The sequence below is a fragment of the Pollachius pollachius genome, assembly GCF_949987615.1.
Source record: "Pollachius pollachius genome assembly, chromosome: 7".
NCBI classification, from domain to species: Eukaryota; Metazoa; Chordata; class Actinopteri; order Gadiformes; family Gadidae; genus Pollachius; species Pollachius pollachius.
This window is the reverse complement of record NC_136940.1, coordinates 19,292,814-19,317,001: the sequence shown is the minus strand read 5'-3', so window position 1 is coordinate 19,317,001 and position 24,188 is coordinate 19,292,814. Positions and strand designations below refer to the sequence as shown.

Here is a 24,188-nt window from a genome sequence, read left to right as displayed (position 1 = left end):
AGGAGAATTTAAACAAATTTGTCAAATAAAAGTTTCTAAAATGAATTTCATACCCTAGTTTTAAAGCACTGCTTCATCAATCCTTCTTCTGAGAAAAAACAAATGACCAGACTTTTATTTATTCAGGGCATTGATTAAGTAAAATAGTTGTGCTTGAAAATATGCATCTGTTACAAAATAAAGCATGTATTGCATAATTGTCCAACAAGAATTATTGCTGTTTGAAAGTTAAGTGCATCAGTTGGAAGTGCTAATTCAGCACCAAACACTTGGGTTTGTCCCTCAATGTATATATGTAGAAAAGCACACCTTAAATTAGGATAGGGATATCAAGTCAGTAAAGAAAGACGTTAGTGTCAGTGTGCGTGAACATTGACTCAGTTAAGTCCGTCCCCTCCTCCCAAAGCCTTTGAATAACAGACAGTGTTGAAAAGGTAGGATGGTCTCTTAAGTCCACCGTTAAAAGATTTATTTAGTCCTTAGATTCTGCACCACAACCCTAAATCCTCCAACAGACACACCCGCAGAGGACAATATAAAAGCTCTGGTCCGATCAGACTCACAACAAACCATAAGGAGTCTCTCCGTTGTAGACATCCAGATAAGCGCCGGTGCCAGTGTCAAGAAACAACCACAGAGACCCAGAAGATGAAGACCTGTCTCAGCCTCCTCCTGCTCTTGCTGGGCCTCTGCCAAGCTCAACCTCTGTTGGGAGAAGAAAGTGTGGCTGATGTCCTAGAAGACAATGAGGACATGGATATCAGCACAGAGATTCTGAATCTGATCTCAGACCTTGATTCCAGTGAGATCGTGCTGGAGGGAGAACTCTCTCAGGCTCAACCTCTGGTGGGGGAAGAAATTGTAGATGATGTCCTAGAAGACAACGAGGACATGGATATCAGCACCAGGATTCTGATCTCAAACAACGGCTCCAGTGAGATTCTGCTGGAGGGAGACTTGCTTCTCCCAACAACCAGAAACGCCATGAAGTGTTTCGGAAACAACTGCCTGTGGAAAAAATCCTCTAATGGCCTTGTGACCATTCCTTACACAGTGAGCAGCACCTACACCTCTGCGGAGACGTCAAGAATTGTGGACGCATTGCAGTCCTTCCACCAGAGCACCTGCATCCGCTTCGTTCCTCGCCGGAACCAGTACGACCACATCAGCATTCAGAGCAGAGGTGGATGCTACTCTGCTCTGGGCAGGACAGGAGGCAGGCAGGTACTCTCTCTCAGGAGATCGGGATGCATGTACTACGGCATCATGCAGCATGAGGTGAACCACGCTCTGGGCTTCAACCACGAGCAGACCAGGAGTGACCGTGACCAGTTTGTCAAGATAAACTGGAAGAACATTAATCCAAGCAATGCCTACAACTTCAAGAGGCAAAACACCAACAACCTGGACACCCCCTACGATTACACCTCCATCATGCACTACGGCAGAACAGCCTTCTCCATAAATGGACGAGACAGCATCACCCCCATCCCAAACTCCCGTGTTCAGATCGGCCAGAGGAAGGGAATGACCCGGAATGACTTCCTAAGGATCAACCGACTCTATCGCTGCTAAGACCAACAACCAGTTGTCTGCAAATATCAAAATGATGATTTGTTTTTCTCCAAACAATGTTCTCCTGATATGTCATTAAAAATATTGCTTTACTGCAATTCATTTGTGTGGTTGTCAATTTTTATTTTATTATGGGTTATTATCAACATGAACCTCAATTAATATTAACACCTCATGTTTGAACAGTTTTATTCATACATCTTTGATGAAATGGACCGATCATCAAGTCCACAACAAGATGATTTTGTGCCTCTAATCAGAAAGACTACAAGATGATCATGAGATTCTAAATACATACTAGCATACTGAATATTGTAACCATTGTTTTAAAAAGGTATCTGCATGCTTATTCATTCACAAGGAATGTAGCCAAACCGATTTAGAAACCATATGGCTTGTAGATGAGTAGGATACTGTTCATGACCTCTATGCTAAGAAGCATTGTTCTGGACTATCACGAATACAGCAATCGTTGCTTCCTCTATTACAACTGCTAAAGCAACATGCATCCCCCAGAATAGGAGATTGTCTCCATTCGCCCTTCATATTACAAAATGATTATTAAATTCTAATTCGGATCACGTGAATGCCACTCCCAAAGTGACCAAAATCATCCCCCCTTACTGATCCTTCATCCTGTACCCATACTTACCCCAATTCCATTTTTTCTTTTATCATTTAGACCCTGTGAAGTGTGTGTGTGGTTGGAGGCTGGTCTAACCTGTGCCGCGATACTGCATTACTCGACAGGTGTGCAGCCTAACCCAGCCCCAGAGTTCAATATGCCTGACTCGGGCCAGTTGAGGCTGCTTGAACCAACCATCAACCACCACCACACCTGTGTAACGCACATTGACTGTTTATAATATAGGTTAGACTCAGGGCGTTTTCACAACTGCCTTGTTTGGTTCGAACTAAACTCAAAAAGTCCCGGGTGCAGACCTTTTCGGCTGTTGTTCAGACAAACCATTGAAATCAGGAGCTGACCAAACAACCGGTCCGAGACCCAGCCAGAGAGGTGGTCTCGGTTTGCTTCTAAAAGAACCCTAGTGTGGTTTGCTTGAGGTTTGAAAGCGACCGCACCTTGGTCTGATCCAGTTCCAAAAATGATATGCCTCTTAGAATGTAACAGGCTCTTGCTTAGCGGCGTGCATTATAGGAAATATTGTTTGATAAGCGGTACCTCCAAGATTAGAAGCACATTGCCTGACCTTCGGTTGAAACTGAGTCATGCCTCAACATGGAGCAAAGAGGAGACGGAGTGTCTATTGGATATTTGGGCAGACGCCCACGTAAAAAGTATGCTGGAAACACAAATAAAAATGCTGATGCATTTAACACATTCAGTACCAGTACCAGTCTCCATTGGTGAAAACTATCGTTGTATTGAAAAAACAGGAGCGCTCAATTCGGTTCTACTTATTGAGATTAATACCGAATCCATGGAGGAGCGCTTATCTATTCATTATACCGCGGTCTGGGGGAATACTTAATTCTGATTGGCTGAAGGGTATGCATTAACTCCTGATATACGGACACCTGCTAAGTAGTTCCAGTCAAATTGTCTGTTCAGCCATCAAAACGAGAGCTTGTCAATTGTGAAAAATGCATTAAACTGTAATCAGAAAAGGCAGTTATATGCTATAGACCCTATAGTGTCTGTGGTATAAAGGCTGGGACAAATTTCAAATTATAAATATGTACACATTATATTGAAAGTATACACGTCGCGATTTCCATTGAAACGAATGGCGAGGTAATTCCGTCTTCAAAACGAGAGCTGGTAAATGGTAAAAAATGAATTAAACTGTAATCAGACAATGTGGTTCTATGCTATAGCGCAGGAGTAACTGCGGTATAAAGGCTGGGACGAATTTCGAATTATAAATATGTACAATGCATAACGTTAGCTCTCTGGCGCATAGCTGAGCGGACTAGAATACCTCCCGTTGCCAAGTCGTAGCTAAGGTCCGTGCTAATTACTGGAGGAGTGAACAACGATCCGTTGCATTAGAACCTTACGGGAGGGTAATGGTTGTTCTAGGAATTAGTCGAACCCTCAGGTGTTACCAGGGAAACAAGTTGTGGCTTGTGAAAAACTTTTTATTTGGATTGTAAAACGCATGAAAATATAAATTAATGGTCTTCATTTATTTTCTTTGGCAAGTGACCGTGGTATAAGCGGTATAATGCCCTTCGAGGTGTCCATTATCAGGAATTAATGGACTTTGCGGCGTCCATTAATTCCTGATAATGGACACCTCGTTGGGCATTATCCCTTACTTATTCTATAGGCCATATAAGTAATTACCCGGGCAAGAATTTACGAAGTTGGCAAAGAATTTTTTTGACACACAGCAGTGTAGGCAGGACAATGTCATGTATGCCAAAAGGACAACTGTCACCAGAAACTCAGCTTTAGCTGTTTATTATTATTATTTAAATTATAATTATTATTATTAATATTAATTAATATATTAATATAAATTATACAAATACCTTTATATACCGTATACCCCGGTGAAATGTTAGGTAGGCATGAAAATGGATACCGCCCAAGCCTACTGCCTGGGGATTCGAGAGACACCGGTCATGTACAATGAGTATATGGGCATGCGTGCACGCTGGTAGCCGTGAAGTTAGGTAAACAGACAGGTAAGCCATTACTATCCCGCGTCTAATTGGAACAGCTTATTGCAGACCTGCGAAAGCAAATGGTGCCAGATCTTTTACATCTATTCACAAAATTGGAACAATTGAATGCCAAGGAGAATTTAAACAAATTTGTCAAATAAAAGTTTCTAAAATGAATTTCATACCCTAGTTTTAAAGCACTGCTTCATCAATCCTTCTTCTGAGAAAAAACAAATGACCAGACTTTTATTTATTCAGGGCATTGATTAAGTAAAATAGTTGTGCTTGAAAATATGCATCTGTTACAAAATAAAGCATGTATTGCATAATTGTCCAACAAGAATTATTGCTGTTTGAAAGTTAAGTGCATCAGTTGGAAGTGCTAATTCAGCACCAAACACTTGGGTTTGTCCCTCAATGTATATATGTAGAAAAGCACACCTTAAATTAGGATAGGGATATCAAGTCAGTAAAGAAAGACGTTAGTGTCAGTGTGCGTGAACATTGACTCAGTTAAGTCCGTCCCCTCCTCCCAAAGCCTTTGAATAACAGACAGTGTTGAAAAGGTAGGATGGTCTCTTAAGTCCACCGTTAAAAGATTTATTTAGTCCTTAGATTCTGCACCACAACCCTAAATCCTCCAACAGACACACCCGCAGAGGACAATATAAAAGCTCTGGTCCGATCAGACTCACAACAAACCATAAGGAGTCTCTCCGTTGTAGACATCCAGATAAGCGCCGGTGCCAGTGTCAAGAAACAACCACAGAGACCCAGAAGATGAAGACCTGTCTCAGCCTCCTCCTGCTCTTGCTGGGCCTCTGCCAAGCTCAACCTCTGTTGGGAGAAGAAAGTGTGGCTGATGTCCTAGAAGACAATGAGGACATGGATATCAGCACAGAGATTCTGAATCTGATCTCAGACCTTGATTCCAGTGAGATCGTGCTGGAGGGAGAACTCTCTCAGGCTCAACCTCTGGTGGGGGAAGAAATTGTAGATGATGTCCTAGAAGACAACGAGGACATGGATATCAGCACCAGGATTCTGATCTCAAACAACGGCTCCAGTGAGATTCTGCTGGAGGGAGACTTGCTTCTCCCAACAACCAGAAACGCCATGAAGTGTTTCGGAAACAACTGCCTGTGGAAAAAATCCTCTAATGGCCTTGTGACCATTCCTTACACAGTGAGCAGCGCCTACACCTCTGCGGAGACGTCAAGAATTGTGGACGCATTGCAGTCCTTCCACCAGAGCACCTGCATCCGCTTCGTTCCTCGCCGGAACCAGTACGACCACATCAGCATTCAGAGCAGAGGTGGATGCTACTCTGCTCTGGGCAGGACAGGAGGCAGGCAGGTACTCTCTCTCAGGAGATCGGGATGCATGTACTACGGCATCATGCAGCATGAGGTGAACCACGCTCTGGGCTTCAACCACGAGCAGACCAGGAGTGACCGTGACCAGTATGTCAAGATAAACTGGAAGAACATTAATCCAAGCAATGCCTACAACTTCAAGAGGCAAAACACCAACAACCTGGACACCCCCTACGATTACACCTCCATCATGCACTACGGCAGAACAGCCTTCTCCATAAATGGACGAGACAGCATCACCCCCATCCCAAACTCCCGTGTTCAGATCGGCCAGAGGAAGGGAATGACCCGGAATGACTTCCTAAGGATCAACCGACTCTATCGCTGCTAAGACCAACAACCAGTTGTCTGCAAATATCAAAATGATGATTTGTTTTTCTCCAAACAATGTTCTCCTGATATGTCATTAAAAATATTGCTTTACTGCAATTCATTTGTGTGGTTGTCAATTTTTATTTTATTATGGGTTATTATCAACATGAACCTCAATTAATATTAACACCTCATGTTTGAACAGTTTTATTCATACATCTTTGATGAAATGGACCGATCATCAAGTCCACAACAAGATGATTTTGTGCCTCTAATCAGAAAGACTACAAGATGATCATGAGATTCTAAATACATACTAGCATACTGAATATTGTAACCATTGTTTTAAAAAGGTATCTGCATGCTTATTCATTCACAAGGAATGTAGCCAAACCGATTTAGAAACCATATGGCTTGTAGATGAGTAGGATACTGTTCATGACCTCTATGCTAAGAAGCATTGTTCTGGACTATCACGAATACAGCAATCGTTGCTTCCTCTATTACAACTGCTAAAGCAACATGCATCCCCCAGAATAGGAGATTGTCTCCATTCGCCCTTCATATTACAAAATGATTATTAAATTCTAATTCGGATCACGTGAATGCCACTCCCCAAGTGACCAAAATCATCCCCCCTTACTGATCCTTCATCCTGTACCCATACTTACCCCAATTCCATTTTTGCTGGTTTAACCTGTGCCGCGATACTGCATTACTCGACAGGTGTGCAGCCTAACCCAGCCCCAGAGTTCAATATGCCTGACTCGGGCCAGTTGAGGCTGCTTGAACCAACCATCAACCACCACCACACCTGTGTAACGCACATTGACTGTTTATAATATAGGTTAGACTCAGGGCGTTTTCACAACTGCCTTGTTTGGTTCGAACTAAACTCAAAAAGTCCCGGGTGCAGACCTTTTCGGCTGTTGTTCAGACAAACCATTGAAATCAGGAGCTGACCAAACAACCGGTCCGAGACCCAGCCAGAGAGGTGGTCTCGGTTTGCTTCTAAAAGAACCCTAGTGTGGTTTGCTTGAGGTTTGAAAGCGACCGCACCTTGGTCTGATCCAGTTCCAAAAATGATATGCCTCTTAGAATGTAACAGGCTCTTGCTTAGCGGCGTGCATTATAGGAAATATTGTTTGATAAGCGGTACCTCCAAGATTAGAAGCACATTGCCTGACCTTCGGTTGAAACTGAGTCATGCCTCAACATGGAGCAAAGATGAGACGGAGTGTCTATTGGATATTTGGGCAGATGCCCACGTAAAAAGTATGCTGGAAACACAAATAAAAATGCTGATGCATTTAACACATTCAGTACCAGTACCAGTCTCCATTGGTGAAAACTATCGTTGTATTGAAAAAACAGGAGCGCTCAATTCGGTTCTACTTATTGAGATTAATACCGAATCCATGGAGGAGCGCTTATCTATTCATTATACCGCGGTCTGGGGGAATACTTAATTCTGATTGGCTGAAGGGTATGCATTAACTCCTGATATACGGACACCTGCTAAGTAGTTCCAGTCAAATTGTCTGTTCAGCCATCAAAACGAGAGCTTGTCAATTGTGAAAAATGCATTAAACTGTAATCAGAAAAGGCAGTTATATGCTATAGACCCTATAGTGTCTGTGGTATAAAGGCTGGGACAAATTTCAAATTATAAATATGTACACATTATATTGAAAGTATACACGTCGCGATTTCCATTGAAACGAATGGCGAGGTAATTCCGTCTTCAAAACGAGAGCTGGTAAATGGTAAAAAATGAATTAAACTGTAATCAGACAATGTGGTTCTATACTATAGCGCAGGAGTAACTGCGGTATAAAGGCTGGGACGAATTTCGAATTATAAATATGTACAATGCATAACGTTAGCTCTCTGGCGCATAGCTGAGCGGACTAGAATACCTCCCGTTGCCAAGTCGTAGCTAAGGTCCGTGCTAATTACTGGAGGAGTGAACAACGATCCGTTGCATTAGAACCTTACGGGAGGGTAATGGTTGTTCTAGGAATTAGTCGAACCCTCAGGTGTTACCAGGGAAACAAGTTGTGGCTTGTGAAAAACTTTTTATTTGGATTGTAAAACGCATGAAAATATAAATTAATGGTCTTCATTTATTTTCTTTGGCAAGTGACCGTGGTATAAGCGGTATAATGCCCTTCGAGGTGTCCATTATCAGGAATTAATGGACTTCGCGGCGTCCATTAATTCCTGATAATGGACACCTCGTTGGGCATTATCCCTTACTTATTCTATAGGCCATATAAGTAATTACCCGGGCAAGAATTTACGAAGTTGGCAAAGAATTTTTTTGACACACAGCAGTGTAGGCAGGACAATGTCATGTATGCCAAAAGGACAACTGTCACCAGAAACTCAGCTTTAGCTGTTTATTATTATTATTTAAATTATAATTATTATTATTAATATTAATTAATATATTAATATAAATTATACAAATACCTTTATATACCGTATACCCCGGTGAAATGTTAGGTAGGCATGAAAATGGATACCGCCCAAGCCTACTGCCTGGGGATTCGAGAGACACCGGTCATGTACAATGAGTATATGGGCATGCGTGCACGCTGGTAGCCGTGAAGTTAGGTAAACAGACAGGTAAGCCATTACTATCCCGCGTCTAATTGGAACAGCTTATTGCAGACCTGCGAAAGCAAATGGTGCCAGATCTTTTACATCTATTCACAAAATTGGAACAATTGAATGCCAAGGAGAATTTAAACAAATTTGTCAAATAAAAGTTTCTAAAATGAATTTCATACCCTAGTTTTAAAGCACTGCTTCATCAATCCTTCTTCTGAGAAAAAACAAATGACCAGACTTTTATTTATTCAGGGCATTGATTAAGTAAAATAGTTGTGCTTGAAAATATGCATCTGTTACAAAATAAAGCATGTATTGCATAATTGTCCAACAAGAATTATTGCTGTTTGAAAGTTAAGTGCATCAGTTGGAAGTGCTAATTCAGCACCAAACACTTGGGTTTGTCCCTCAATGTATATATGTAGAAAAGCACACCTTAAATTAGGATAGGGATATCAAGTCAGTAAAGAAAGACGTTAGTGTCAGTGTGCGTGAACATTGACTCAGTTAAGTCCGTCCCCTCCTCCCAAAGCCTTTGAATAACAGACAGTGTTGAAAAGGTAGGATGGTCTCTTAAGTCCACCGTTAAAAGATTTATTTAGTCCTTAGATTCTGCACCACAACCCTAAATCCTCCAACAGACACACCCGCAGAGGACAATAAAAAAGCTCTGGTCCGATCAGACTCACAACAAACCATAAGGAGTCTCTCCGTTGTAGACATCCAGATAAGCGCCGGTGCCAGTGTCAAGAAACAACCACAGAGACCCAGAAGATGAAGACCTGTCTCAGCCTCCTCCTGCTCTTGCTGGGCCTCTGCCAAGCTCAACCTCTGTTGGGAGAAGAAAGTGTGGCTGATGTCCTAGAAGACAATGAGGACATGGATATCAGCACAGAGATTCTGAATCTGATCTCAGACCTTGATTCCAGTGAGATCGTGCTGGAGGGAGAACTCTCTCAGGCTCAACCTCTGGTGGGGGAAGAAATTGTAGATGATGTCCTAGAAGACAACGAGGACATGGATATCAGCACCAGGATTCTGATCTCAAACAACGGCTCCAGTGAGATTCTGCTGGAGGGAGACTTGCTTCTCCCAACAACCAGAAACGCCATGAAGTGTTTCGGAAACAACTGCCTGTGGAAAAAATCCTCTAATGGCCTTGTGACCATTCCTTACACAGTGAGCAGCGCCTACACCTCTGCGGAGACGTCAAGAATTGTGGACGCATTGCAGTCCTTCCACCAGAGCACCTGCATCCGCTTCGTTCCTCGCCGGAACCAGTACGACCACATCAGCATTCAGAGCAGAGGTGGATGCTACTCTGCTCTGGGCAGGACAGGAGGCAGGCAGGTACTCTCTCTCAGGAGATCGGGATGCATGTACTACGGCATCATGCAGCATGAGGTGAACCACGCTCTGGGCTTCAACCACGAGCAGACCAGGAGTGACCGTGACCAGTATGTCAAGATAAACTGGAAGAACATTAATCCAAGCAATGCCTACAACTTCAAGAGGCAAAACACCAACAACCTGGACACCCCCTACGATTACACCTCCATCATGCACTACGGCAGAACAGCCTTCTCCATAAATGGACGAGACAGCATCACCCCCATCCCAAACTCCCGTGTTCAGATCGGCCAGAGGAAGGGAATGACCCGGAATGACTTCCTAAGGATCAACCGACTCTATCGCTGCTAAGACCAACAACCAGTTGTCTGCAAATATCAAAATGATGATTTGTTTTTCTCCAAACAATGTTCTCCTGATATGTCATTAAAAATATTGCTTTACTGCAATTCATTTGTGTGGTTGTCAATTTTTATTTTATTATGGGTTATTATCAACATGAACCTCAATTAATATTAACACCTCATGTTTGAACAGTTTTATTCATACATCTTTGATGAAATGGACCGATCATCAAGTCCACAACAAGATGATTTTGTGCCTCTAATCAGAAAGACTACAAGATGATCATGAGATTCTAAATACATACTAGCATACTGAATATTGTAACCATTGTTTTAAAAAGGTATCTGCATGCTTATTCATTCACAAGGAATGTAGCCAAACCGATTTAGAAACCATATGGCTTGTAGATGAGTAGGATACTGTTCATGACCTCTATGCTAAGAAGCATTGTTCTGGACTATCACGAATACAGCAATCGTTGCTTCCTCTATTACAACTGCTAAAGCAACATGCATCCCCCAGAATAGGAGATTGTCTCCATTCGCCCTTCATATTACAAAATGATTATTAAATTCTAATTCGGATCACGTGAATGCCACTCCCCAAGTGACCAAAATCATCCCCCCTTACTGATCCTTCATCCTGTACCCATACTTACCCCAATTCCATTTTTTTTTAAATCATTTAGACCCTGTGAAGTGTGTGTGTGGTTGGAGGCTGGTCTAACCTGTGCCGCGATACTGCATTACTCGACAGGTGTGCAGCCTAACCCAGCCCCAGAGTTCAATATGCCTGACTCGGGCCAGTTGAGGCTGCTTGAACCAACCATCAACCACCACCACACCTGTGTAACGCACATTGACTGTTTATAATATAGGTTAGACTCAGGGCGTTTTCACAACTGCCTTGTTTGGTTCGAACTAAACTCAAAAAGTCCCGGGTGCAGACCTTTTCGGCTGTTGTTCAGACAAACCATTGAAATCAGGAGCTGACCAAACAACCGGTCCGAGACCCAGCCAGAGAGGTGGTCTCGGTTTGCTTCTAAAAGAACCCTAGTGTGGTTTGCTTGAGGTTTGAAAGCGACCGCACCTTGGTCTGATCCAGTTCCAAAAATGATATGCCTCTTAGAATGTAACAGGCTCTTGCTTAGCGGCGTGCATTATAGGAAATATTGTTTGATAAGCGGTACCTCCAAGATTAGAAGCACATTGCCTGACCTTCGGTTGAAACTGAGTCATGCCTCAACATGGAGCAAAGATGAGACGGAGTGTCTATTGGATATTTGGGCAGATGCCCACGTAAAAAGTATGCTGGAAACACAAATAAAAATGCTGATGCATTTAACACATTCAGTACCAGTACCAGTCTCCATTGGTGAAAACTATCGTTGTATTGAAAAAACAGGAGCGCTCAATTCGGTTCTACTTATTGAGATTAATACCGAATCCATGGAGGAGCGCTTATCTATTCATTATACCGCGGTCTGGGGGAATACTTAATTCTGATTGGCTGAAGGGTATGCATTAACTCCTGATATACGGACACCTGCTAAGTAGTTCCAGTCAAATTGTCTGTTCAGCCATCAAAACGAGAGCTTGTCAATTGTGAAAAATGCATTAAACTGTAATCAGAAAAGGCAGTTATATGCTATAGACCCTATAGTGTCTGTGGTATAAAGGCTGGGACAAATTTCAAATTATAAATATGTACACATTATATTGAAAGTATACACGTCGCGATTTCCATTGAAACGAATGGCGAGGTAATTCCGTCTTCAAAACGAGAGCTGGTAAATGGTAAAAAATGAATTAAACTGTAATCAGACAATGTGGTTCTATACTATAGCGCAGGAGTAACTGCGGTATAAAGGCTGGGACGAATTTCGAATTATAAATATGTACAATGCATAACGTTAGCTCTCTGGCGCATAGCTGAGCGGACTAGAATACCTCCCGTTGCCAAGTCGTAGCTAAGGTCCGTGCTAATTACTGGAGGAGTGAACAACGATCCGTTGCATTAGAACCTTACGGGAGGGTAATGGTTGTTCTAGGAATTAGTCGAACCCTCAGGTGTTACCAGGGAAACAAGTTGTGGCTTGTGAAAAACTTTTTATTTGGATTGTAAAACGCATGAAAATATAAATTAATGGTCTTCATTTATTTTCTTTGGCAAGTGACCGTGGTATAAGCGGTATAATGCCCTTCGAGGTGTCCATTATCAGGAATTAATGGACTTCGCGGCGTCCATTAATTCCTGATAATGGACACCTCGTTGGGCATTATCCCTTACTTATTCTATAGGCCATATAAGTAATTACCCGGGCAAGAATTTACGAAGTTGGCAAAGAATTTTTTTGACACACAGCAGTGTAGGCAGGACAATGTCATGTATGCCAAAAGGACAACTGTCACCAGAAACTCAGCTTTAGCTGTTTATTATTATTATTTAAATTATAATTATTATTATTAATATTAATTAATATATTAATATAAATTATACAAATACCTTTATATACCGTATACCCCGGTGAAATGTTAGGTAGGCATGAAAATGGATACCGCCCAAGCCTACTGCCTGGGGATTCGAGAGACACCGGTCATGTACAATGAGTATATGGGCATGCGTGCACGCTGGTAGCCGTGAAGTTAGGTAAACAGACAGGTAAGCCATTACTATCCCGCGTCTAATTGGAACAGCTTATTGCAGACCTGCGAAAGCAAATGGTGCCAGATCTTTTACATCTATTCACAAAATTGGAACAATTGAATGCCAAGGAGAATTTAAACAAATTTGTCAAATAAAAGTTTCTAAAATGAATTTCATACCCTAGTTTTAAAGCACTGCTTCATCAATCCTTCTTCTGAGAAAAAACAAATGACCAGACTTTTATTTATTCAGGGCATTGATTAAGTAAAATAGTTGTGCTTGAAAATATGCATCTGTTACAAAATAAAGCATGTATTGCATAATTGTCCAACAAGAATTATTGCTGTTTGAAAGTTAAGTGCATCAGTTGGAAGTGCTAATTCAGCACCAAACACTTGGGTTTGTCCCTCAATGTATATATGTAGAAAAGCACACCTTAAATTAGGATAGGGATATCAAGTCAGTAAAGAAAGACGTTAGTGTCAGTGTGCGTGAACATTGACTCAGTTAAGTCCGTCCCCTCCTCCCAAAGCCTTTGAATAACAGACAGTGTTGAAAAGGTAGGATGGTCTCTTAAGTCCACCGTTAAAAGATTTATTTAGTCCTTAGATTCTGCACCACAACCCTAAATCCTCCAACAGACACACCCGCAGAGGACAATAAAAAAGCTCTGGTCCGATCAGACTCACAACAAACCATAAGGAGTCTCTCCGTTGTAGACATCCAGATAAGCGCCGGTGCCAGTGTCAAGAAACAACCACAGAGACCCAGAAGATGAAGACCTGTCTCAGCCTCCTCCTGCTCTTGCTGGGCCTCTGCCAAGCTCAACCTCTGTTGGGAGAAGAAAGTGTGGCTGATGTCCTAGAAGACAATGAGGACATGGATATCAGCACAGAGATTCTGAATCTGATCTCAGACCTTGATTCCAGTGAGATCGTGCTGGAGGGAGAACTCTCTCAGGCTCAACCTCTGGTGGGGGAAGAAATTGTAGATGATGTCCTAGAAGACAACGAGGACATGGATATCAGCACCAGGATTCTGATCTCAAACAACGGCTCCAGTGAGATTCTGCTGGAGGGAGACTTGCTTCTCCCAACAACCAGAAACGCCATGAAGTGTTTCGGAAACAACTGCCTGTGGAAAAAATCCTCTAATGGCCTTGTGACCATTCCTTACACAGTGAGCAGCGCCTACACCTCTGCGGAGACGTCAAGAATTGTGGACGCATTGCAGTCCTTCCACCAGAGCACCTGCATCCGCTTCGTTCCTCGCCGGAACCAGTACGACCACATCAGCATTCAGAGCAGAGGTGGATGCTACTCTGCTCTGGGCAGGACAGGAGGCAGGCAGGTACTCTCTCTCAGGAGATCGGGATGCATGTACTACGGCATCATGCAGCATGAGGTGAACCACGCTCTGGGCTTCAACCACGAGCAGACCAGGAGTGACCGTGACCAGTATGTCAAGATAAACTGGAAGAACATTAATCCAAGCAATGCCTACAACTTCAAGAGGCAAAACACCAACAACCTGGACACCCCCTACGATTACACCTCCATCATGCACTACGGCAGAACAGCCTTCTCCATAAATGGACGAGACAGCATCACCCCCATCCCAAACTCCCGTGTTCAGATCGGCCAGAGGAAGGGAATGACCCGGAATGACTTCCTAAGGATCAACCGACTCTATCGCTGCTAAGACCAACAACCAGTTGTCTGCAAATATCAAAATGATGATTTGTTTTTCTCCAAACAATGTTCTCCTGATATGTCATTAAAAATATTGCTTTACTGCAATTCATTTGTGTGGTTGTCAATTTTTATTTTATTATGGGTTATTATCAACATGAACCTCAATTAATATTAACACCTCATGTTTGAACAGTTTTATTCATACATCTTTGATGAAATGGACCGATCATCAAGTCCACAACAAGATGATTTTGTGCCTCTAATCAGAAAGACTACAAGATGATCATGAGATTCTAAATACATACTAGCATACTGAATATTGTAACCATTGTTTTAAAAAGGTATCTGCATGCTTATTCATTCACAAGGAATGTAGCCAAACCGATTTAGAAACCATATGGCTTGTAGATGAGTAGGATACTGTTCATGACCTCTATGCTAAGAAGCATTGTTCTGGACTATCACGAATACAGCAATCGTTGCTTCCTCTATTACAACTGCTAAAGCAACATGCATCCCCCAGAATAGGAGATTGTCTCCATTCGCCCTTCATATTACAAAATGATTATTAAATTCTAATTCGGATCACGTGAATGCCACTCCCCAAGTGACCAAAATCATCCCCCCTTACTGATCCTTCATCCTGTACCCATACTTACCCCAATTCCATTTTTTTTTAAATCATTTAGACCCTGTGAAGTGTGTGTGTGGTTGGAGGCTGGTCTAACCTGTGCCGCGATACTGCATTACTCGACAGGTGTGCAGCCTAACCCAGCCCCAGAGTTCAATATGCCTGACTCGGGCCAGTTGAGGCTGCTTGAACCAACCATCAACCACCACCACACCTGTGTAACGCACATTGACTGTTTATAATATAGGTTAGACTCAGGGCGTTTTCACAACTGCCTTGTTTGGTTCGAACTAAACTCAAAAAGTCCCGGGTGCAGACCTTTTCGGCTGTTGTTCAGACAAACCATTGAAATCAGGAGCTGACCAAACAACCGGTCCGAGACCCAGCCAGAGAGGTGGTCTCGGTTTGCTTCTAAAAGAACCCTAGTGTGGTTTGCTTGAGGTTTGAAAGCGACCGCACCTTGGTCTGATCCAGTTCTAAAAATGATATGCCTCTTAGAATGTAACAGGCTCTTGCTTAGCGGCGTGCATTATAGGAAATATTGTTTGATAAGCGGTACCTCCAAGATTAGAAGCACATTGCCTGACCTTCGGTTGAAACTGAGTCATGCCTCAACATGGAGCAAAGAGGAGACGGAGTGTCTATTGGATATTTGGGCAGACGCCCACGTAAAAAATTATGCTGGAAACACAAATAAAAATGCTGATGCATTTAACACATTCAGTACCAGTACCAGTCTCCATTGGTGAAAACTATCGTTGTATTGAAAAAACAGGAGCGCTCAATTCGGTTCTACTTATTGAGATTAATACCGAATCCATGGAGGAGCGCTTATCTATTCATTATACCGCGGTCTGGGGGAATACTTAATTCTGATTGGCTGAAGGGTATGCATTAACTCCTGATATACGGACACCTGCTAAGTAGTTCCAGTCAAATTGTCTGTTCAGCCTTCAAAACGAGAGCTGGTCATTTGTGAAAAATGCATTAAACTGTAATCAGAAAAGGCAGTTATATGCTATAGACCCTATAGTGTCTGTGGCATAAAGGCTGGGACAAATTTCAAATTATAAATATGTACACATTATGTTGAAAGTATACACGTCGCGATTTCCATTGAAACGAATGGCGAGGTAATTCCGTCTTCAAAACGAGAGCTGGTAAATGGTAAAAAATGAATTAAACTGTAATCAGACAATGTGGTTCTATGCTATAGCGCAGGAGTAACTGCGGTATAAAGGCTGGGACGAATTTCGAATTATAAATATGTACAATGCATAACGCTAGCTCTCTGGCGCATAGCTGAGCGGACTAGAATACCTCCCGTTGCCAAGTCGTAGCTAAGGTCCGTGCTAATTACTGGAGGAGTGAACAACGATCCGTTGCATTAGAACCTTACGGGAGGGTAATGGTTGTTCTAGGAATTAGTCGAACCCTCAGGTGTTACCAGGGAAACAAGTTGTGGCTTGTGAAAAACTTTTTATTTGGATTGTAAAACGCATGAAAATATAAATTAATGGTCTTCATTTATTTTCTTTGGCAAGTGACCGTGGTATAAGCAGTATAATGCCCTTCGAGGTGTCCATTATCAGGAATTAATGGACTTCGCGGCGTCCATTAATTGCTGATAATGGACACCTCGTTGGGCATTATCCCTTACTTATTCTATAGGCCATATAAGTAATTACCCGGGCAAGAATTTACGAAGTTGGCAAAGAATTTTTTTGACACACAGCAGTGTAGGCAGGACAATGTCATGTATGCCAAAAGGACAACTGTCACCAGAAACTCAGCTTTAGCTGTTTATTATTATTATTTAAATTATTATTATTATTATTAATATTAATTAATATATTAATATAAATTATACAAATACCTTTATATACCGTATACCCCGGTGAAATGTTAGGTAGGCATGAAAATGGATACCGCCCAAGCCTACTGCCTGGGGATTCGAGAGACACCGGTCATGTACAATGAGTATATGGGCATGCGTGCACGCTGGTAGCCGTGAAGTTAGGTAAACAGACAGGTAAGCCATTACTATCCCGCGTCTAATTGGAACAGCTTATTGCAGACCTGCGAAAGCAAATGGTGCCAGATCTTTTACATCTATTCACAAAATTGGAACAATTGAATGCCAAGGAGAATTTAAACAAATTTGTCAAATAAAAGTTTCTAAAATGAATTTCATACCCTAGTTTTAAAGCACTGCTTCATCAATCCTTCTTCTGAGAAAAAACAAATGACCAGACTTTTATTTATTCAGGGCATTGATTAAGTAAAATAGTTGTGCTTGAAAATATGCATCTGTTACAAAATAAAGCATGTATTGCATAATTGTCCAACAAGAATTATTGCTGTTTGAAAGTTAAGTGCATCAGTTGGAAGTGCTAATTCAGCACCAAACACTTGGGTTTGTCCCTCAATGTATATATGTAGAAAAGCACACCTTAAATTAGGATAGGGATATCAAGTCAGTAAAGAAAGACGTTAGTGTCAGTGTGCGTGAACATTGACTCAGTTAAGTCCGTCCCCTCCTCCCAAAGCCTTTGAATAACAGACAGTGTTGAAAAGGTAGGATGGTCTCTTAAGTCCACCGTTAAAAGATTTATTTAGTCCTTAGATTCTGCACCACAACCCTAAATCCTCCAACAGACACACCCGCAGAGGACAATATAAAAGCTCTGGTCCGATCAGACTCACAACAAACCATAAGGAGTCTCTCCGTTGTAGACATCCAGATAAGCGCCGGTGCCAGTGTCAAGAAACAACCACAGAGACCCAGAAGATGAAGACCTGTCTCAGCCTCCTCCTGCTCTTGCTGGGCCTCTGCCAAGCTCAACCTCTGTTGGGAGAAGAAAGTGTGGCTGATGTCCTAGAAGACAATGAGGACATGGATATCAGCACAGAGATTCTGAATCTGATCTCAGACCTTGATTCCAGTGAGATCGTGCTGGAGGGAGAACTCTCTCAGGCTCAACCTCTGGTGGGGGAAGAAATTGTAGATGATGTCCTAGAAGACAACGAGGACATGGATATCAGCACCAGGATTCTGATCTCAAACAACGGCTCCAGTGAGATTCTGCTGGAGGGAGACTTGCTTCTCCCAACAACCAGAAACGCCATGAAGTGTTTCGGAAACAACTGCCTGTGGAAAAAATCCTCTAATGGCCTTGTGACCATTCCTTACACAGTGAGCAGCGCCTACACCTCTGCGGAGACGTCAAGAATTGTGGACGCATTGCAGTCCTTCCACCAGAGCACCTGCATCCGCTTCGTTCCTCGCCGGAACCAGTACGACCACATCAGCATTCAGAGCAGAGGTGGATGCTACTCTGCTCTGGGAAGGACAGGAGGCAGGCAGGTACTCTCTCTCAGGAGATCGGGATGCATGTACTACGGCATCATGCAGCATGAGGTGAACCACGCTCTGGGCTTCAACCACGAGCAGACCAGGAGTGACCGTGACCAGTATGTCAAGATAAACTGGAAGAACATTAATCCAAGCAATGCCTACAACTTCAAGAGGCAAAACACCAACAACCTGGACACCCCCTACGATTACACCTCCATCATGCACTACGGCAGAACAGCCTTCTCCATAAATGGACGAGACAGCATCACCCCCATCCCAAACTCCCGTGTTCAGATCGGCCAGAGGAAGGGAATGACCCGGAATGACTTCCTAAGGATCAACCGACTCTATCGCTGCTAAGACCAACAACCAGTTGTCTGCAAATATCAAAATGATGATTTGTTTTTCTCCAAACAATGTTCTCCTGATATGTCATTAAAAATATTGCTTTACTGCAATTCATTTGTGTGGTTGTCAATTTTTATTTTATTATGGGTTATTATCAACATGAACCTCAATTAATATTAACACCTCATGTTTGAACAGTTTTATTCATACATCTTTGATGAAATGGACCGATCATCAAGTCCACAACAAGATGATTTTGTGCCTCTAATCAGAAAGACTACAAGATGATCATGAGATTCTAAATACATACTAGCATACTGAATATTGTAACCATTGTTTTAAAAAGGTATCTGCATGCTTATTCATTCACAAGGAATGTAGCCAAACCGATTTAGAAACCATATGGCTTGTAGATGAGTAGGATACTGTTCATGACCTCTATGCTAAGAAGCATTGTTCTGGACTATCACGAATACAGCAATCGTTGCTTCCTCTATTACAACTGCTAAAGCAACATGCATCCCCCAGAATAGGAGATTGTCTCCATTCGCCCTTCATATTACAAAATGATTATTGAATTCTAATTCGGATCACGTGAATGCCACTCCCCAAGTGACCAAAATCATCCCCCCTTACTGATCCTTCATCCTGTACCCATACTTACCCCAATTCCATTTTTTCTTTTATCATTTAGACCCTGTGAAGTGTGTGTGTGGTTGGAGGCTGGTTTAACCTGTGCCGCGATACTGCATTACTCGACAGGTGTGCAGCCTAACCCAGCCCCAGAGTTCAATATGCCTGACTCGGGCCAGTTGAGGCTGCTTGAACCAACCATCAACCACCACCACACCTGTGTAACGCACATTGACTGTTTATAATATAGGTTAGACTCAGGGCGTTTTCACAACTGCCTTGTTTGGTTCGAACTAAACTCAAAAAGTCCCGGGTGCAGACCTTTTCGGCTGTTGTTCAGACAAACCATTGAAATCAGGAGCTGACCAAACAACCGGTCCGAGACCCAGCCAGAGAGGTGGTCTCGGTTTGCTTCTAAAAGAACCCTAGTGTGGTTTGCTTGAGGTTTGAAAGCGACCGCACCTTGGTCTGATCCAGTTCTAAAAATGATATGCCTCTTAGAATGTAACAGGCTCTTGCTTAGCGGCGTGCATTATAGGAAATATTGTTTGATAAGCGGTACCTCCAAGATTAGAAGCACATTGCCTGACCTTCGGTTGAAACTGAGTCATGCCTCAACATGGAGCAAAGAGGAGACGGAGTGTCTATTGGATATTTGGGCAGACGCCCACGTAAAAAAGTATGCTGGAAACACAAATAAAAATGCTGATGCATTTAACACATTCAGTACCAGTACCAGTCTCCATTGGTGAAAACTATCGTTGTATTGAAAAAACAGGAGCGCTCAATTCGGTTCTACTTATTGAGATTAATACCGAATCCATGGAGGAGCGCTTATCTATTCATTATACCGCGGTCTGGGGGAATACTTAATTCTGATTGGCTGAAGGGTATGCATTAACTCCTGATATACGGACACCTGCTAAGTAGTTCCAGTCAAATTGTCTGTTCAGCCTTCAAAACGAGAGCTGGTCAATTGTGAAAAATGCATTAAACTGTAATCAGAAAAGGCAGTTATATGCTATAGACCCTATAGTGTCTGTGGCATAAAGGCTGGGACAAATTTCAAATTATAAATATGTACACATTATGTTGAAAGTATACACGTCGCGATTTCCATTGAAACGAATGGCGAGGTAATTCCGTCTTCAAAACGAGAGCTGGTAAATGGTAAAAAATGAATTAAACTGTAATCAGACAATGTGGTTCTATGCTATAGCGCAGGAGTAACTGCGGTATAAAGGCTGGGACGAATTTCGAATTATAAATATGTACAATGCATAACGCTAGCTCTCTGGCGCATAGCTGAGCGGACTAGAATACCTCCCGTTGCCAAGTCGTAGCTAAGGTCCGTGCTAATTACTGGAGGAGTGAACAACGATCCGTTGCATTAGAACCTTACGGGAGGGTAATGGTTGTTCTAGGAATTAGTCGAACCCTCAGGTGTTACCAGGGAAACAAGTTGTGGCTTGTGAAAATTTTTTTATTTGGATTGTAAAACGCATGAAAATATAAATTAATGGTCTTCATTTATTTTCTTTGGCAAGTGACCGTGGTATAAGCAGTATAATGCCCTTCGAGGTGTCCGTTATCAGGAATTAATGGACTTCGCGGCGTCCATTAATTGCTGATAATGGACACCTCGTTGGGCATTATCCCTTACTTATTCTATAGGCCATATAAGTAATTACCCGGGCAAGAATTTACGAAGTTGGCAAAGACTTTTTTTGACACACAGCAGTGTAGGCAGGACAATGTCATGTATGCCAAAAGGACAACTGTCACCAGAAACTCAGCTTTAGCTGTTTATTATTATTATTTAAATTATTATTATTATTATTAATATTAATTAATATATTAATATAAATTATACAAATACCTTTATATACCGTATACCCCGGTGAAATGTTAGGTAGGCATGAAAATGGATACCGCCCAAGCCTACTGCCTGGGGATTCGAGAGACACCGGTCATGTACAATGAGTATATGGGCATGCGTGCACGCTGGTAGCCGTGAAGTTAGGTAAACAGACAGGTAAGCCATTACTATCCCGCGTCTAATTGGAACAGCTTATTGCAGACCTGCGAAAGCAAATGGTGCCAGATCTTTTACATCTATTCACAAAATTGGAACAATTGAATGCCAAGGAGAATTTAAACAAATTTGTCAAATAAAAGTTTCTAAAATGAATTTCATATCCTAGTTTTAAAGCACTGCTTCATCAATCCTTCTTCTGAGAAAAAACAAATGACCAGACTTTTATTTATTCAGGGCATTGATTAAGTAAAACAGTTGTGCTTGAAAATATGCATCTGTTACAAAATAAAGCATGTATTGCATAATTGTCCAACAAGAATTATTGCTGTTTGAAAGTTAAGTGCATCAGTTGGAAGTGCTAATTCAGCACCAAACACTTGGGTTTGTCCCTCAATGTATATATGTAGAAAAGCACACCTTAAATTAGGATAGGGATATCAAGTCAGTAAAGAAAGACGTTAGTGTCAGTGTGCGTGAACATTGACTCAGTTAAGTCCGTCCCCTCCTCCCAAAGCCTTTGAATAACAGACAGTGTTGAAAAGGTAGGATGGTCTCTTAAGTCCACCGTTAAAAGATTTATTTAGTCCTTAGATTCTGCACCACAACCCTAAATCCTCCAACAGACACACCCGCAGAGGACAATATAAAAGCTCTGGTCCGATCAGACTCACAACAAACCATAAGGAGTCTCTCCGTTGTAGACATCCAGATAAGCGCCGGTGCCAGTGTCAAGAAACAACCACAGAGACCCAGAAGATGAAGACCTGTCTCAGCCTCCTCCTGCTCTTGCTGGGCCTCTGCCAAGCTCAACCTCTGTTGGGAGAAGAAAGTGTGGCTGATGTCCTAGAAGACAATGAGGACATGGATATCAGCACAGAGATTCTGAATCTGATCTCAGACCTTGATTCCAGTGAGATCGTGCTGGAGGGAGAACTCTCTCAGGCTCAACCTCTGGTGGGGGAAGAAATTGTAGATGATGTCCTAGAAGACAACGAGGACATGGATATCAGCACCAGGATTCTGATCTCAAACAACGGCTCCAGTGAGATTCTGCTGGAGGGAGACTTGCTTCTCCCAACAACCAGAAACGCCATGAAGTGTTTCGGAAACAACTGCCTGTGGAAAAAATCCTCTAATGGCCTTGTGACCATTCCTTACACAGTGAGCAGCGCCTACACCTCTGCGGAGACGTCAAGAATTGTGGACGCATTGCAGTCCTTCCACCAGAGCACCTGCATCCGCTTCGTTCCTCGCCGGAACCAGTACGACCACATCAGCATTCAGAGCAGAGGTGGATGCTACTCTGCTCTGGGCAGGACAGGAGGCAGGCAGGTACTCTCTCTCAGGAGATCGGGATGCATGTACTACGGCATCATGCAGCATGAGGTGAACCACGCTCTGGGCTTCAACCACGAGCAGACCAGGAGTGACCGTGACCAGTATGTCAAGATAAACTGGAAGAACATTAATCCAAGCAATGCCTACAACTTCAAGAGGCAAAACACCAACAACCTGGACACCCCCTACGATTACACCTCCATCATGCACTACGGCAGAACAGCCTTCTCCATAAATGGACGAGACAGCATCACCCCCATCCCAAACTCCCGTGTTCAGATCGGCCAGAGGAAGGGAATGACCCGGAATGACTTCCTAAGGATCAACCGACTCTATCGCTGCTAAGACCAACAACCAGTTGTCTGCAAATATCAAAATGATGATTTGTTTTTCTCCAAACAATGTTCTCCTGATATGTCATTAAAAATATTGCTTTACTGCAATTCATTTGAGTAGTTGTCATTTATTTTAGGTGATTATCAACATGAAGTTTATCAACACTTGTCGAACAGCTTCATCTACACATCTTTGATGGAATGGACCTATTATCATGTCCACCACAAGATGATGTTGTGCTTCTTATCACACAGACTTCAAGATAACTATCTAGACTGGAGCGGCACCAGCACAGCCAATGTTTAGTTGGAATCCAGATTTTAGACAGAAGGGTTAGGGTTAGAAAATCGGAAAAATCCAGAAAATCGGAAAGAGAACTAACAAATCAGGACCGAAACACTGATGGAAACAAAAAGGAAAGGACTATGCATATTCTCCTCAGAATGCTCAAAGAGTGGATTTAGCAGTTGGGGACAAAGTACTGGTTCAACAAACAAAGAAGGACAAACTATCAACAAGCTTTTGGAACACAGCAACGGTAAAACTTAAAGGCAAACCGTGCCAGAGGAATTCTTCCCACTCAGGCCTGTAATGTGTAACTTTAAGGTGCCAGTTTGCGCTTCCAAAAGGATGTTTATGTCTATAAAAGCATCAAGTAGCAAAGTATCAAGTGATGAGGTTCCTTGATAGATTTATATATGATATTTAGTTATAGGTCTTTAAAACTAAAGATCATAGCTCAGAAGTAATTAAAGTACAAGTAATACAAGATTTCTTAGTTATAAACTTGTTCACTCTTGACCATTTGTCTGTTCCTGGTAGGGATGTCCTATTTGTTTTATTTTGGTTTTGATTGTAACACATTTCTAAGAAAAATAATTCACGATTTTTTTTGTGGTTAGTGCACAGATATACATACAGTACATTTGTGCACAGGGAAAATTGCAGACTAGCTTAC

General features: G+C 42.3%; 5 protein-coding genes across 5 annotated transcripts; all 5 read left to right on the top strand.

Annotated features, from left to right (window-relative positions):
* Positions 1-648: 648 nt before the first annotated feature.
* On the top strand, positions 649-5,916 carry LOC307078147 (high choriolytic enzyme 1-like; the record flags this gene model as incomplete). Its single annotated transcript, XM_079739781.1, has 2 exons — positions 649-991; positions 5,039-5,916. The coding sequence occupies 2 exons, from the start codon at positions 649-651 to the stop codon at positions 5,914-5,916; spliced, it is 1,221 nt and encodes a 406-aa protein (XP_079595907.1).
* A 3,371-nt stretch (positions 5,917-9,287) lies between these two features.
* LOC307077972 (hatching enzyme 1.2-like) lies at positions 9,288-10,214 on the top strand (the record flags this gene model as incomplete). Its single annotated transcript, XM_079739493.1, has 1 exon — positions 9,288-10,214. The coding sequence occupies one exon, from the start codon at positions 9,288-9,290 to the stop codon at positions 10,212-10,214; it is 927 nt and encodes a 308-aa protein (XP_079595619.1).
* Positions 10,215-13,628: 3,414 nt separating this feature from the next.
* LOC307078081 (hatching enzyme 1.2-like) lies at positions 13,629-14,555 on the top strand (the record flags this gene model as incomplete). The annotated part of the gene is made up of 1 exon (XM_079739683.1): positions 13,629-14,555. The coding sequence occupies one exon, from the start codon at positions 13,629-13,631 to the stop codon at positions 14,553-14,555; it is 927 nt and encodes a 308-aa protein (XP_079595809.1).
* A 3,415-nt stretch (positions 14,556-17,970) lies between these two features.
* LOC307077938 (hatching enzyme 1.2-like) lies at positions 17,971-18,897 on the top strand (the record flags this gene model as incomplete). The annotated part of the gene is made up of 1 exon (XM_079739457.1): positions 17,971-18,897. One exon carries the CDS (start codon positions 17,971-17,973, stop codon positions 18,895-18,897), a length of 927 nt encoding a protein of 308 aa, XP_079595583.1.
* Positions 18,898-22,312: 3,415 nt separating this feature from the next.
* On the top strand, positions 22,313-23,239 carry LOC307078271 (hatching enzyme 1.2-like; the record flags this gene model as incomplete). The annotated part of the gene is made up of 1 exon (XM_079740007.1): positions 22,313-23,239. The coding sequence occupies one exon, from the start codon at positions 22,313-22,315 to the stop codon at positions 23,237-23,239; it is 927 nt and encodes a 308-aa protein (XP_079596133.1).
* Positions 23,240-24,188: the final 949 nt, after the last annotated feature.